The sequence below is a fragment of the Bufo gargarizans genome, chromosome 2 (genome assembly GCF_014858855.1).
Source record: "Bufo gargarizans isolate SCDJY-AF-19 chromosome 2, ASM1485885v1, whole genome shotgun sequence".
Lineage (NCBI taxonomy): Eukaryota > Metazoa > Chordata > Amphibia > Anura > Bufonidae > Bufo > Bufo gargarizans.
Window position 1 is genome coordinate 51,773,705 of NC_058081.1, and position 12,931 is coordinate 51,786,635.

The 12,931-nt window shown below is 45.9% G+C and overlaps 1 protein-coding gene across 1 annotated transcript in view; it reads right to left on the reverse strand.

Annotated features, from left to right (window-relative positions):
* Positions 1–12,251, reverse strand: part of TNFSF13 (TNF superfamily member 13) — a 52,790-nt gene extending 40,539 nt beyond the window's left edge. The window contains exon 1 of the mRNA XM_044278915.1: positions 11,736–12,251. Within this exon, the coding sequence (XP_044134850.1) occupies positions 11,736–11,918 (183 nt within the window). The 5' untranslated portion in view covers positions 11,919–12,251. The remainder of the gene's footprint in view (positions 1–11,735) is intronic.
* Between the last annotated feature and the right edge of the window lie 680 nt (positions 12,252–12,931).

The following is a 12,931-nucleotide window of genomic DNA, read 5'->3' on the forward strand; positions in this document are numbered from 1 at the left end:
GATTTCAAGAACTTATCAATTTTATTCTCTGGAGTCCTAGACCCCGATTTTGCTACAGAGGATTCCACTGACCGTCGCTTTGGGGCCATTCTCTTCCCTTTTTTTTCCCCCATTTTTCTTTTCCCTTATTTTCTTCCTTCCCTTCCTCTCCTTTCTCCCTTTTTTCCCTTTCTTTTCTCTCCCCTCTCCTCCCCCTTTCCTCCCTTTCTTTTTCCCCCTTTTTTTCCCTCCCCCCCTTTCATTCCCCTTTCTTTCTTCCCCCCCTGTTTTCCCTGTTTTTTCCCCTTGTTCCCCCCCTCTTTCTTTGCCTTCCCTTTCTCTTAATTTATCCTCTCCTTTGAGTCCCCTTTTACTTCTTTCTCCCCCGCTCTTATTCCTCCCTTTTTGCTTCCTCTTTTGGACCTTTTCCTTTCCTCTCTTTCCCCTCTATCACCCCTCTATCCCCCCCTCTCCAGCACCACAAAGGGGAGGAAGCAGCAAGATTTCACCTCAGTACAGCAGGGAAGCTAACAAATTAACAACAATAGAGTCACAGCTGGTTATTTTCTCACGTGTCAGAACGCCAAGAGTAGGGAGGCAAGAAAAAAATCAATTTCCGCTAACTTATGCCCAAAAAAAAAAATTCTATGAACTCGCCAGGCCCCTCATTGAATACCTTGGGGTGTCTTCTTTCCAAAGTGGGGTCACATGTGGGGTATTTATACTGCCCTGGCATTTTAGGGGCCCTAAAGCGTGAGAAGAAGTCTGGGATCCAAATGTCTAAAAATGCCCTCCTAAAAGGAATTTGGGCACCTTTGCGCATCTAGGCTGCAAAAAAGTGTCACACATCTGGTATCGCCGTACTCAGGAGAAGTTGGGGAATGTGTTTTGGGGTGTCATTTTACATATACCCATGCTGGGTGAGATAAATATCTTGGTCAAATGCCAACTTTGTATAAAAAAAATGGGAAAAGTTGTCTTTTGCCAAGATATTTCTCTCACCCAGCATGGGTATATGTAAAATGACACCCCAAAACACATTGCCCAACTTCTCCTGAGTACGGCGATACCAGATGTGTGACACTTTTTTGCAGCATAGGTGGGCAAAGGGGCACACATTCCAAAGAGCACCTTTCGGATTTCACAGGCCATTTTTTACAGATTTTGATTGCAAACTACTTCTCACACATCTGGGCCCCTAGAATGCCAGGGCAGTATAACTACCCCACAAGTGACCACATTTTGGAAAGAAGACACCCCAAGGTATTTTGTGATGGGCATAGTGAGTTCATGGAAGTTTTTATTTTTTGTCACAAGTTAGTGGAATATGAGACTTTGTAAGAAAAAAAAATAATAAAAAAATCATCATTTTCCGCTAACTTGTGACAAAAAATAAAAAATTCTAGGAACTCGCCATGCCCCTTCACGGAATACCTTGGGATGTCTTCTTTCCAAAATGGGGTCACTTGTGGGGTAGTTATACTGCCCTGGCAATTTAGGGGCCCAGATGTGTGAGAAGTAGTTTGCAATCAAAATGTGTAAAAAATGGCCTGTGAAATCCTAAAGGTACTCTCTGGAATGTGGGCCCCTTTGCCCACCTAGGTGGCAAAAAAGTGTCACACATGTGGTATCGCCGTACTCAGGAGAAGTTGGGGAATGTGTTTTGGGGTGTCATTTTACATATACCCATGCTGGGTGAGAGAAATATCTTGGCAAAAGTGTCATGGAACCATGAACCAGACGTACAAAAAGAGATAAGTGGAAAATAAGAAGGCTTTATTGAAAATCAAGCTGTAAGCAAAAGTCCAAACGGATGGCTAAACCGAAGCAGGGTCTTGTGTAGACAGAGGTCAGGAACCAGAAGGGTAGTCAGACGAAGCCTGGATCAGGAACCAGCAGGGTAGTCAGACGAAGCCTGGATCAGGAACCAGCAGGGTAGTCAGACGAAGCCAGGATCAGGAACCAACGGGGTAGTCAGACGAGGCCAGGATCAGGAACCAGAAGCAGCAGCAGTCTTAGAAGCATGTGAACACAGGAGGACCAAGCAAGGAACTGAAGCCACAGACCTCCTATATATATGAGCTAGGCATCCAGCTCCTCCCAGTGGGAAGGAGAAGCCGCAGGGTGGGAGGCTACAAGAAACCCAGAAACCAAGATGGCCGCCAGCACATGTCAAACGAAGGAGAACAGTAAGAAGGTAAGACCATGACAGTACCTCCCCCTCAAGGGCCCCTCCTCCGTGGAGTAAGGAACGGTTTCTGAGGGAAGCGTGCGTGGAAGGCTCGGAGCAAAGCAGGAGCATGGACATCTGCGGAGGGAATCCAGGAACGCTCCTCTGGACCATAACCACGCCAATGGACCAAAAACTGCAACCGACCGTGGACCAGGCGTGAGTCCAGGATATTGCTCACCTCATATTCCTCACGATTGCCCACTTGGACCGGACGGGGCCGAGGAACCGAGGAAGTGAAACGATTACACACCAATGGCTTCAACAGGGAGACATGAAACACGTTGGAGATCCGCATGCCAGGAGGAAGCGCAAGGGCATAGGCTACCGGGTTTACCCTGCGAAGCACTCGGAAGGGACCAACAAAGCGAGGCGCCAGCTTGGGAGTGGGCACTCGAAGGTTGAAGTTGCGGGTGGACAACCATACACGGTCTCCGACCTGGTAGGAAGGAGCGGGCGCTCGTCTGCGATCAGCCTGGAGTCTCTGGCGCTGCGCAGAGACCTCAAGGGACCTCTGGATCTGTACCCAAGAAGCACGTAGGACAGAAAGGTGATCCTCCACAGCCGGAATATCCTGGGGAGAGAATACCTCCGGTAACACGGCAGGTTGGAACCCATAATTGGCCATGAAGGGAGACGTCCCAGAGGAAGAGTTCACCGCCGTGTTCCTGGCAAACTCAGCCCAAGGCAGGAGGTCAACCCAATTGTCTTGGTGATCGGAGACATAGCAACGAAGGAATTGCTCCAAGGCCTGATTGGATCGTTCTGCGGCCCCATTGGACTGAGGGTGGTAGGCCGAGGAGAAAGAGAGATGAATCCCCAACTGGGAGCAAAAGGCGCGCCAGAACCTGGACACAAACTGACTCCCCCGATCCGACACAATCTCCTTGGGCAAACCGTGCAACCGGAAGACCTCCCTGGCGAAAATCGTGGCCAACTCTTGTGCAGAGGGTAACTTCTTGAGAGGAACACAGTGGAACATTTTGGAAAACCGATCCACAATCATGAGAATGACCGTATGGCCTCGGGATGCAGGGAGGTCCACAATGAAATCCATCCCCAGGTGTGACCATGGGCGCTCCCCGGTGGCTATGGGTTGCAAAAGGCCCAACGGAAGGTGCCGAGGGGACTTACTCTGGGCACAAACGGAGCATGCCGCTACATATGCGGCGATGTCGGAACGTAGAGAAGGCCACCAGAACAGACGTGAAACAGCCCAGGACAGCTGATTCTTTCCAGGATGCCCCGCGGCCTTGGAGTTATGGTAGATTCGCAACAACCGAGTGCGCAACTCCTCAGGCACAAAACACCTGCCGTTGGGTCTCCCAGAGGGAGCACCAGATTGAGCCGCCAAAATCTGATCACCCAGGGGAGAGGTCAGGCTGGTGCGAATGGCGGCCAGGATCTGATTCGGAGGTATGACCGAAGTCGGAATCGACTCCTCCCCGGACAGCTCGGAGTACTGCCGTGATAAGGCATCCGCTCGGATGTTCTTGGAACCGGGTAGGTAGGAGACCACGTAATTAAAACGTGACAAGAACAGAGCCCATCTGGCCTGACGTGGTGTCAATCTCTTGGCCTCAGAAAGGTAGGTCAGATTCTTGTGGTCCGTCAGGATGAGGACCGGAACCACCGAACCCTCGAGCAAGTGCCTCCATTCTTTAAGGGCCTGCACGATGGCCAATAACTCCCTGTCACCAATCTAATAGTTGCACTCCGCGGAAGACAGTTTCCGGGAGTAAAACCCACAAGGAAGCAGAGGACCCTCTGGTTTTCTACGCTGAGACAGAAGGGCGCCTACTCCCGTCTCAGACGCGTCCACCTCGAGGACAAAGGGCAACCCAGGGTTGGGATGCGACAGAATCGGAGCCGACACAAAGGCGGACTTTAGAGCCTCAAAAGCTCGGATGGCCTCGGGCGGCCAGACCTGGAAATTACTGCCCTTCCTGGTCAGATCCGTGAGAGGCTTGGCTAGCATGGAAAAGTCCCTGATGAACTTCCGATAATAATTGGCGAAGCCCAAAAAGCGCTGCAGGGCACGGAGACCACTGGGCTGGGGCCACTGTAAGACAGCCGAAACCTTCTCAGGATCCATGGAGAACCCCTCAGCGGAAATGATGTAACCTAAGAAGGTTACCTGGGATCGGTGAAATTCGCATTTCTCAAGCTTACCGAACAGCCTGTTCTCTCGTAACCGTTGCAACACTCGTCTGACATCCATAATGTGGGCCTCCATGGATTCAGAATATACCAAGATGTCATCCAAATAGACCACCACACACTGCTGCAACAGGTCACGGAAAACATCGTTGATGAATTCCTGGAAGACTGCGGGCGCATTGCACAACCCAAAGGGCATAACCAAGGATTCATAATGACCGGTCCTGGTGTTAAACGCGGTCTTCCACTCATCGCCCGCCTTGATCCTTACCAGGTTATATGCCGCCCTCAGGTCGAGTTTGGTAAAGACCGTGGCCCCTTTGAGGCGATCGAACAGCTCGGAAATCAAGGGTATCGGGTAAGCGTTCTTGATCGTGATGCGATTGAGACCCCTGTAATCGATGCAAGGCCTCAACTCACCGCCCTTCTTTTTCACAAAGAAAAATCCAGCCCCTGCCGGGGACGAGGATTTGCGAATGTGTCCGCGTGAAAGCGCCTCCCTCACGTACTCCTCTATGGCCTCATTCTCCGCTACCGACAGTGGATAGACTTTGCCACGAGGAGAAACGGCACCAGATTGTAACTCTATGGCACAATCGTATGGGCGGTGCGGAGGTAGGGCAACCGCGCGCACCTTATCGAATACATCCCGGTACTCTTCGTATTCAGGAGGCAACAGAGAGTCCGAGGAAGTACACAGCAACTTGACAGGCCCATGGATGCAACTAGCCCCACACTGCGGTGACCACGAGAGGATCTCGGCCGATCTCCAATCGAAAGTCGGATTATGCTTCTGGAGCCAGGGGTACCCCAAGACCACCGAGTAGTGTGGAGACGAAATCACCTGGAGACAGACCGACTCTCTGTGAACGGCACCAATGGCTATCCCCACTGGAAGGGTCTCATGAGTCACGTGTGGCGGCAGAAGGGGTCTGCCGTCTATCGCCTCAAGAGCCAGTGGGGAACCTCGAGGCTGCAGAGGAATGGAATTGGCGGCAGCGAACACACTATCAATGAACAAACCACCAGCACCAGAGTCCACCAACGCCTGGGTCGTCACCGAGCCCCCGACCCAGGAGAGGACAACAGTGATCAGTGGTTTGTCAACACAGGAAACCGGGGACGAGGAGACTCCACCCAAGATCTGCCCCCGACAGGATCTCAGGTGCGAGCGTTTCCCGGACGGTTCGGACATGCCAACCGAAAATGCCCACCGAGGCCACAGTACATGCATCGGCCCTCGCGTCTCCGGAGTACCCTCTCCCCCTCGGACAGGCGAGCAAACCCCAGCTGCATGGGTTCACCCCCAGACAAGTCATCCCCAGGAGGCGTGGGAGGAGAGGGAGGCACGGGTGGGACAGCAAACGTAGGCGCCAATCTGTTAGAAGACCTCCGCAGGCTCTCCTTAAAGGAAGGTCTCTCCCTGAGTCTGGTGTCAATCAAAATCAGGAAAGAAATAAGAGACTCGAGCTCCACTGGTAGGTCCTTAGCTGCAACCTCATCCTTCAAGGCATCCGAGAGACCATGAGAGAAAGCAGCGACCAGAGCCTCATTATTCAGCCCACCTCTGCTGCCAGGGTACGAAACTCAATGGCGTATTCAGCTACGGATCGTGAACCCTGTCTGATGGACATAAGGAGCTTCGCAGCAGAGGCAGCACGAGCCGGCACATCGAATACCTTCCGAAGAGAAGCAACAAAACCGGAAAACTCGGCAACCACCGGATTGTTGTTCTCCCATAAAGGGCTGGCCCAGGCCAAGGCCTTGTCCGAGAGCAGCGAGATCAAGAAGCCCACCTTTGATCTCTCAGTAGGAAAGGCATGTGGCAGCAACTCGAAATAAATGCCCACCTGGTTAAGGAAACCTCGGCACTGAGTTGGCTCTCCCCCAAAGCGCTGTGGAAGGGGGGCAGAACCGGTCATACCCCGAGACACCGCAGGCGCAGCAACAGGTGTCGGGGTAGACTCTGGCGCAACAACTGGAGCGGCAGTAGGAGCGGGCCCAGGAGCGACAACCGACCCATCGGCAACGGAAGCGAAATGAGCCGTGCGTTCAAGCAGGGTTTGCAACGCCACAGCGAACCGACCCAACAGGTGATCCTGCTGATCAAGTCTGGCAACCAGCGTAGGTAGCGAGGATGGCCCTGTACCGTCAGAATTCATGGCTTGGTCCTAATGTCATGGAACCATGAACCAGACGTACAACAAGAGATAAGTGGAAAATAAGAAGGCTTTATTGAAAATCAAGCTGTAAGCAAAAGTCCAAACGGATGGCTAAACCGAAGCAGGGACTTGTGTAGACAGAGGTCAGGAACCAGAAGGGTAGTCAGACGAAGCCTGGATCAGGAACCAGCAGGGTAGTCAGACGAAGCCTGGATCAGGAACCAGCAGGGTAGTCAGACGAAGCCAGGATCAGGAACCAACGGGGTAGTCAGACGAGGCCAGGATCAGGAACCAGAAGCAGCAGCAGTCTTAGAAGCATGTGAACACAGGAGGACCAAGCAAGGAACTGAAGCCACAGACCTCCTATATATATGAGCTAGGCATCCAGCTCCTCCCAGTGGGAAGGAGAAGCCGCAGGGTGGGAGGCTACAAGAAACCCAGAAACCAAGATGGCCGCCAGCACATGTCAAACGAAGGAGAACAGTAAGAAGGTAAGACCTTGACAAAAATACAACTTTTCCCATTTTTCTATACAAAGTTGGCATTTGACCAAGATATTTCTCTCACCCAGCATGGGTATATGTAAAATGACACCCCAAAACACATTCCCCAACTTCTCCTGAGTACGGCGATACCAGATGTGTGACACTTTTTTGCAGCCTAGGTGGGCAAAGGGGCCCACATTCCAAAGATCACCTTTCGGATTTCACCGGTCATTTTTTACAGATTTTGATTGCAAACTACTTCTCACACATTTGGGCCCCTAAATTGCCATCATTGCCATCATTGCCTAAATATCATCATTTTCCGCTAACTTGTGACAAAAAATAAAAAGTTCTATGAACTCACTATGCCCATCAGTGAATACCTTAGGGTGTCTACTTTCCGAAATGGGGTTATTTGTGGGGTTTTTCTACTGTCGGGGCATTGTAGAACCTCAGGAAACATGACAGGTGCTCAGAAAGTCAGCGCTGCTTCAAAAAGCGGAAATTCACATTTTTGTACCATAGTTTGTAAATGCTATAACTTTTACCCAAACCATTTTTTTTTACCCAAAAAAAGACACGTAGAACAATAAATTTAGTGAAAAATGTATATATGGATGTCGTTTTTTTTGCAAAATTTTACAACTGAAAGTGAAAAATGTCATTTTTTTGCAAAAAAATCATTAAATTTCGATTAATAACAAAAAAAGTAAAAATGTCAGCAGCAATGAAATACCACCAAATGAAAGCTCTATTAGTGAGAAGAAAAGGAGGTAAAATTCATTTGGGTGGTAAGTTGCATGACCGAGCGATAAACGGTGAAAGTAGTGTAGTGCAGAAGTGTAAAAAGTGGCCTGGTCATTAAGGGGGTTTCAGCTAGCGGGGCTGAAGTGGTTAAGCAGACAGATTGTCTATTGTTGTGACTTAGATGAAGATCAGATCACATTTTATGACCAATTTGTGCAGAAATCCATATCATTCCAAAGGGTTCACATACTTTTTCTTGCAACTGTATATATACATATTTTATAGGAAAAGGACGGCGTGGCAGCCTAGTCTGGTCTAGATTGTGACTAGCCAAAGGAGTGGGGTTTACACAGGAGGAGGGAGTTTACACAGAAGAACCCGTTTGAGGCATTGCTCAATAAGAGAATTCTGAGAATTGTTCGCACTCCTGACGGTGAATAGGTTTCTTTTTCTTGGCCACCAAGCAAATGATTGCCACAGCCTAGAAAAAACCCTCCCTGGTCAAAGAAAAATTGACCTCCATTTTAGCAGACTGTCACGATCAATTATTAAAACTATGGACACCTTGGGTGGAATACTCCCTTCCTGATCCTCCAAACAGACCATTACTGTCTATTTAAGAATTTACCTATACATGCTGGTGAGTGCTAAATCTGAGTCTGCCACCCTGCAAGAGATCCCCCCCACCCCCCACAGTTTGTCCAGCACCACCCCGATATTTTTAATGCTTTATACCCACTTTCATTTCTACTACCTCAATACTGTTTTGCTATAAAAAAAAAAACAACTGACTCAGGCTATTCATTCCTTGGGTCAGTATGATTACAATGATACCACGTGTATATACATATTTATATATATATATATATATATATTAATTATATTTTTTTTCTTGTGTGTTTTAATACTGAAAGAAAAAAAACTTTGGGAGAAGTATTTTTTTATTTTCATTGCCACATTCTGACCCCCATAATTTTTTTTATAGTTATGTCTACAGACCTTTGGCGGGGCCCATTTTTTTTGCAGGATGTTCTGTAGCTTTTATTGATATCATTTTGGAGTGTGTGTGTGACTTTTTGATCACTTTTCATTCAAATTTTTGGGGAGGTAAACGGTAAAAAAATGGCATTTTGGCCATTTTAATATTTTTTCATTATGCTGTTTGCCTTATGGGATAAATATTTTTATATTTTAATAGTTTGGGCATTTGGGGACATGGTGATGCCCATGATATTTATTTTTTATTGTTTATCTTTATTCTGCAGTAATGGGGATGATTTTTTTTAATTTTTTTTTTCAAAACTTTTTTTTTTTTGCTGTTTTTATACCCCCAATGGCTTAACAACATACAATTTTTAGATTGCCATTTCTATTTACCAATGGATTTAAGACATTGCTAAATAGAAAATTCAGTATATTCCAATATAGTGCTGCCCCCTTCAGGCCAACATTGGAATATACCTTTGAAAGGCTAGTCTCCAGCAGGCTCAGATCTTTCACAACGAATAAATAAGTGTGTGGGGGAGCTGTTCCATGCCTGGAAACACAGTGCTTCTGGGTTTTCAGATCTCAGATGCTATGGTCACATTTGATAATGTCTACGATCGGCATTATCGCTGATTGCAGACATTAGTCCCAAGTGTCTGCTGTTTAAAAGTGCAGCATGACTTTCTACGTCTCGGCGGCAGGCTCCTATTTGTAACCCGACGTAAAAAGCGTCGGGGTTACATCGCGATCTGCCGGTGGCCCGTGCCGGCACAGGTCTCTGTGACCGCGTTGTCATTAGACAGCTGCCGTGGCCAGCTGGAGCCGTGTGCTTGTAATACACGCTTGTAGCACTCTGCTACAAGTGTGTCTTACATTCAGGAAGTTGAAAGCTGGCAGGGAGCGCTATTTCTTGTGTAAGAAACAGCTGGCTTTAAAATGAAATGTCAGCCTGCAGGCTGGGAATTAACCTCTTCCTGCCTTGACTGTGGCAGAAAGGGGTTAATTCACTTTAAAAAATAAAATAAAAAATAAAGAAATAATTTAAAATAGATGTATAATTTATTTTTTTTAAGATTTAAAAGATATAGCAATAGTTATAAATATTAGCAATAGTAATTAGACTACGTACACACCCATACAAACAATCCTGCCCCTTTTTTGTTCATAAAAAATAAAATAAAAAATATATATTTATTATATTTATTAGTTTTAGCAATAGTATAGTGGAATTTGTATGTGTAAAATATACAAACATACACACACTTGTTTATTTAAAAATCTAGGTATTTGTTTTAGCTATATTTGGTATAGCAGGGTATTGTTTTCTGTGTAAAATATACAAACGCACGTAAAAATGTAAAAAATAAAATAAAATATCTTGTCTAAAAAAAAAAAAAAATCTTGTCTAAAAATCTTGTCTAAATTTCCCCAAGATGAATACCTTAGGCGAATAACCTAAAAAAAAAAATCACTTTCAATGGGCTTGTAGCGTTTTGGCGCTGTACAAATTTTTTCTGGCAGTACAGTGCTATAGAACCAGCGATAGAAATATAGGCCGCCAAAATGCGCTCCAGTCTTTTGAAGTCTTGCGGCGGGCCCAGCCAGTAGATACATTCCATGAAGAGCGCTTATTTTCAAAGTACAATAGTACGGTTGTGGTTTTAGAAATGTTTTGTCTTGAAACCTTTTGTAATAGTTAAAAAAATTGCTAAGAAAGGAAAAATAATGTTTTCATAATTTTTAGTTTTTCCTGATTTTTTTTTATATTATATCCATCATCTAATGGCACAAAAGAAAGGTCTAAGGTATCCCGAGAGAAAATGATATCAAATACATGTACTGAACTGAAGACATCCTGATGCATCCTGAACGGATTGCTCTCCATTCAGAATGTTTTAGGATAAAACTGATCAGTTCTTTTCCGGTATTGAGCCCCTGGGACGGAACTCAATGCCGGAAAAGAAAAACGCTAGGATGGACGCATGAAAAACCTGAAAAACCGGCCTGGTAAGGAAGGGGGATAAACACTCCGGTAATGAAGTGGTTAATGTATTCCTGTTTTTATTATTCTTTTTTATTTGCATTGTTTTTGTTTTTTTTTACTTATATTACGGTCTATTTATATCTCTATCTAGTCTTTATTCTATGTTATTATTGTTCTAGTTATGGCTGTTCTTTATCATTCTAGTTTATTATTCTTCTTCAGACTGCTCGCCACTTCTGCCGCTGGACTTTATTCAAGATTTGTTCTTGGAAGTTTCCCTATTTTCCGTGATCCTTCTATTTTTTTTTTTACATAAAAATTCTTCTAATGCAAGGCTGAGTTCACACTTCAGTTATTCGGTCCGTTATTTCCATCATTCCACTATCGTGAACCAAAGCCAGGAGTGAAGCCTCCACGGAGATATAATGATTTGACTTGTATCTATTCCGTTTTTCGCTCACAATAACTGATCAAAATATCTGAAGTGTGAACGAAGCCTAATCTGTAGTTTATTCCTATTAAGTAGCACAAGTTAATATTTGCTCAAGATGACCTATAAAACACAAACAGATGACTTTACAGCCAGTTCTGTGGTAATATTTGATCATTGAGGTATATAATTTGCACTGTGGCACTGGCAGTTAGGGGCGTAACTATAATTCACTGGGGCCCCATAGCAAAATAAAATGGGACCCCCCCTCCCTACCAAAATTAAAACAGCAGCATAAGTAGCAAGACTTATAGATATGTATCATAGCACAATATAGCAGAAAACCCACGTTATAGCAAAAAGCCACCATATTATTATTCCCTACAAAAAGGTACAATGTTCTTGACCTATTTGGACCCCCTCAACCCCCTCAGGGGCCCATATCAAGAGCTATGGCTATAGTTATGCCCAGTCATTGGATCAGCAGCATACAAAAAGTGGCCAGAAGAGTTCTGAAGAACGGTCAACCCTCTAAGCAGGACATTAGAAGATCCTACATGAAGGCACTTACCTCCCCCTTGGACTGCTCCTTACTCTTCTGAAATACAGAAAGTTCTCTCTGCAGGTTCCCAAGATTAATGGACTGGTAGACCAATGCAATTAGGCAAAGAAGGACACCCAGCCAAGATCCTGTCCCACCCCACATTCCCCGTGCCAGACTTGGAACCACGTTGACCGTCATGGTATGAGCCATGGCGTTCCTTGCAACCAACTGGGCAAAGGCAGGAGGTTATTCAGAAAGCAGGGCGTAACAGCGACTGTATAGGATTAATCCGGTGAAAACTGTTCCCTGGAGAAGACAGTCCCGCAAGCTGGTATGAACGTGGCACCGATGGATTGTGCCGGAGACAATAAAAGAAGAGAAACAAAACCGAGCCAAAAAAGGGAACGCCAGTAATTGAACAATGAAACTGAAAGTGGCAAGGGAATAACTGAAATTACAGAGAGAGGGAGAGCTGTCCAGGAAAGAGACTGCCTAAGAGAGAGTCATGTATATTACTGCTATAAACACGAGATGCTCGGGAGAGCTGACTAGCCAGCCAAACAGTAGTGACTATGGATAAGCCAAAGACATTTCGTAATCCCCCCCCCGCGCCCGCCGCCCGCCCCCGGGAATCTCTGATTATAATCTCTCATTAAAGTGGTACGGTCAGGTTAATCATCCTTCCCCGTCAATAAATCCATAAAACCCCTGGACAGCAATGAGTTAAATGACTCACCAGGAAAATCCTAATATGCAAAGCAGGTAATTTTTTTTTTCTTGTGAAAGGCCAAGTTGTGTCCAAGACTTTTTTTTCCTGCCAAAAAAGTCTGTCACAACTGACTGAAGTAAGGACGCAAGAGTTTACGTCCATTCCGTGGAGTGCAAGCATCTCAGGCAAAGATGGATGAGGGCCCAGCGTCACCAAGGGATTCTTACTCTATATTTTTTACTATATTTGTTAATTTTTTTTATCTGTTTGATCCATAGGTGAACAGGTTGATAATTATTATTATTAGGCTTAGTTTCGAATTCAAAAAATTTATTTTGCAAACCTGAGCTATTAAGACTGGTCAACTTACTGTGGTCGCAAACCGACCTTCTGATGCGGTGTCCTAATAGTTCTGAAGTTGAGTGAGCCGGCTGGAGGTCAAGACACACATGGATGGGTTTCTCATAATGGCCTCTTTATTGTAATGAGCTGTGAAAATATTTATACATAGACC